General features: G+C 41.5%; 1 protein-coding gene across 1 annotated transcript; it reads left to right on the forward strand.

Annotated features, from left to right (window-relative positions):
- Positions 1-1287: 1287 nt before the first annotated feature.
- On the forward strand, positions 1288-1880 carry LOC122568195 (vicilin-like seed storage protein At2g18540). The gene has a single exon (XM_043727691.1). The coding sequence runs from the start codon at positions 1288-1290 to the stop codon at positions 1798-1800; it is 513 nt and encodes a 170-aa protein (XP_043583626.1). The 3' UTR covers positions 1801-1880.
- Positions 1881-2292: the final 412 nt, after the last annotated feature.

Here is a 2292-nt window from a genome sequence, read left to right on the forward strand (position 1 = left end):
CTCAATTATTGGTTTTAGGCGGGCGTATATTATTTTTTCTAGGATTTTTGAAAACACAGGAAGTAGCGATATTGGTCTGTAGGATGCTGCTTGGTGTGGGTCTTTGCCTGGTTTAGGTAGCATTATGATCTGTGCTAGTTTCCATAGTTTAGGATAGTATTGGATTCTTAGTATTGCATTGTATATTATTGTCATTAGTTGTATCGCTTTTGGAGGAAGGTTTTTCAAGATTTTGCCATTGATTAGGTCTATTCCAGGTGCTTTATTGTTTTTTGTTTTTTCGATTATGTTTCTAATTTCTTGAGCTGTTGTTTTAGGTATGGTGTATTGCTTGTCAGTTGAGGTACTAGTGGTTGGCGCACCTTCGTCCGTGTGACCATTGAAGTTGCTGTTGTTGATAATGTGTGGTGTAAATGTGTTGCCTAGGTGCTTGGAAAATTCTTCAGCTTGCTCTTCGTTGCTTCTCGCCCATGTGTTATCTGAAGGTATAAAGTTAGAAAACTTATTTTGTAATTTCCAGAGCGCAGAAATTTATACTTGCTCGATTTTGTCTTCGCGATTAGATTAACCCTTAGCTGTGGACTGAATACTTTTTCGCTATACTGGACTCTGTTGATTGACTGTTCAAAGCGCAAATCGTAATAAGTTATAGTAATTCTTTTGCGCGAGATTAAACGATTCAAGAGCGTTATTTTTTAGTATTAATTATTTATTATAAACATTGAACAGTTGAATAGGGAAAGAGGGAAGCTGTTTGCTTGTTTTGCGGATTTAAGAGCGGCGTTCGACAGACTAAACAGAGAGAAATTGGAGGAGAAAATGAAAAAGATGGGGGCCAGCGAAAACCTGAACAGAAGAATTAAGGAACTATACACGGATACGAGGAATGTGGTGAAGGTCGGAAACCGTCACACGGAAGCCTTTTGGACAGTGAGGGGAGTCAGACAAGGGTGCCCACTGAGCCCGACATTATTTAACATCTACGTGGCAGGGCAGGGACGCACGCGGATGATATTGTGTTGATGGCGGATAGGGAAGAGGAGCTAAAGGAGATGCTAAGGAAATTCAGAAAATTTCTAAGAGAAGCAGAATTGGAGCTAAGCACTAGAAAAGACAAAAATAGTAGTATTTGAAAAAAGAAGGAACAAAAGGAGACAAAGAAGGTGGAATTGGGGAGAGCAAGAACTGGAAGAGGTGGAGGAGATAAGATACCTAGGGTACGTACTACAGAAAGACGGCAGCGATGAGAAGCACATACAAGATAGGAAAAGGAGAGCGATAGTAGCAATGAAGAAAACATGGAGCGTGGGAGAAAGAATATTCAAACAGGACTACAAGAGGAGAATGAAGATGTTTGAAGCATTAGTAGAGAGCGTGGCGCTGTTTGGAGCAGAGGTATGGGGTTGGAACATGGAAGAAGCGCTAGATAGGATAAAAAGAGGGTACGTAAAATGGATCTTAGGTTTAGACAGGACAACACCAAACTACATATTGACAGAAGAGTGCAAGGTAGAAGAAATCAAGGTAAAAGCACTAAAAAGAGCAGCGAGGTATGAGGAAAGAACTGTAGAATCGGAAAAGGAGCTGGTAAAAGAGTGCATAAAGGAAAGAGAGAGAAACTGGGGAAATGGCCAGGAAGGGAAAAGAGCAAGAAAGAGAAAGAAGGAACTAGAAGAGGTGAGAAACGGAGGGACACAGAGGGAAGCAGGAGGAGAGCAAGAAAGGTGGACAGGAGACCAAATTGTAGAAGAAAGAAGGAAGAGAGAAACAGAAGAGAGGAGGAGAAGGATAAGGGAATAGAAATACAACAGATACTACAGAAACATAACCAAAGAGGAGACGCCAAAGTACCTGGAAGGGAGGATGAAGTGGAAGGACAGGAAGATGATAGCCAGGTTCAGGTGTGGAAACGAGACCAAAGCGAAGGAACATTGAAAAGAGGAGGGAGAAAAAAGGTGCAGACTATGTGGAAGGGAAGAAGAGGACCTGAGACATATAATAGAGGAATGTGAAATAACAGGAGGAGCAAAGGACATGGAAAAGACATTGAATGAGACTGGGGAAGGACTAAGGGACTTAAGAGCAATAATAGAGAAAAGAAGGGCAAAGGCAATACAAGACGGGGTAGAAGGACAGGAAGGTAGCGCAGCAAGGAGGAAAGAGACCAAAGGACATAAGGTGTAGTCATAAGAGTTTATAGTCATTAGGTATAGCGACTAGAGATAAGAATATGCTAAGGAGTGCAATACAATGTAAATCGAAAGTTCGTCCAAAGCCGAAAGGCACGGACTA

The sequence above is a fragment of the Bombus pyrosoma genome, linkage group LG1, assembly GCF_014825855.1.
Source record: "Bombus pyrosoma isolate SC7728 linkage group LG1, ASM1482585v1, whole genome shotgun sequence".
Lineage (NCBI taxonomy): Eukaryota > Metazoa > Arthropoda > Insecta > Hymenoptera > Apidae > Bombus > Bombus pyrosoma.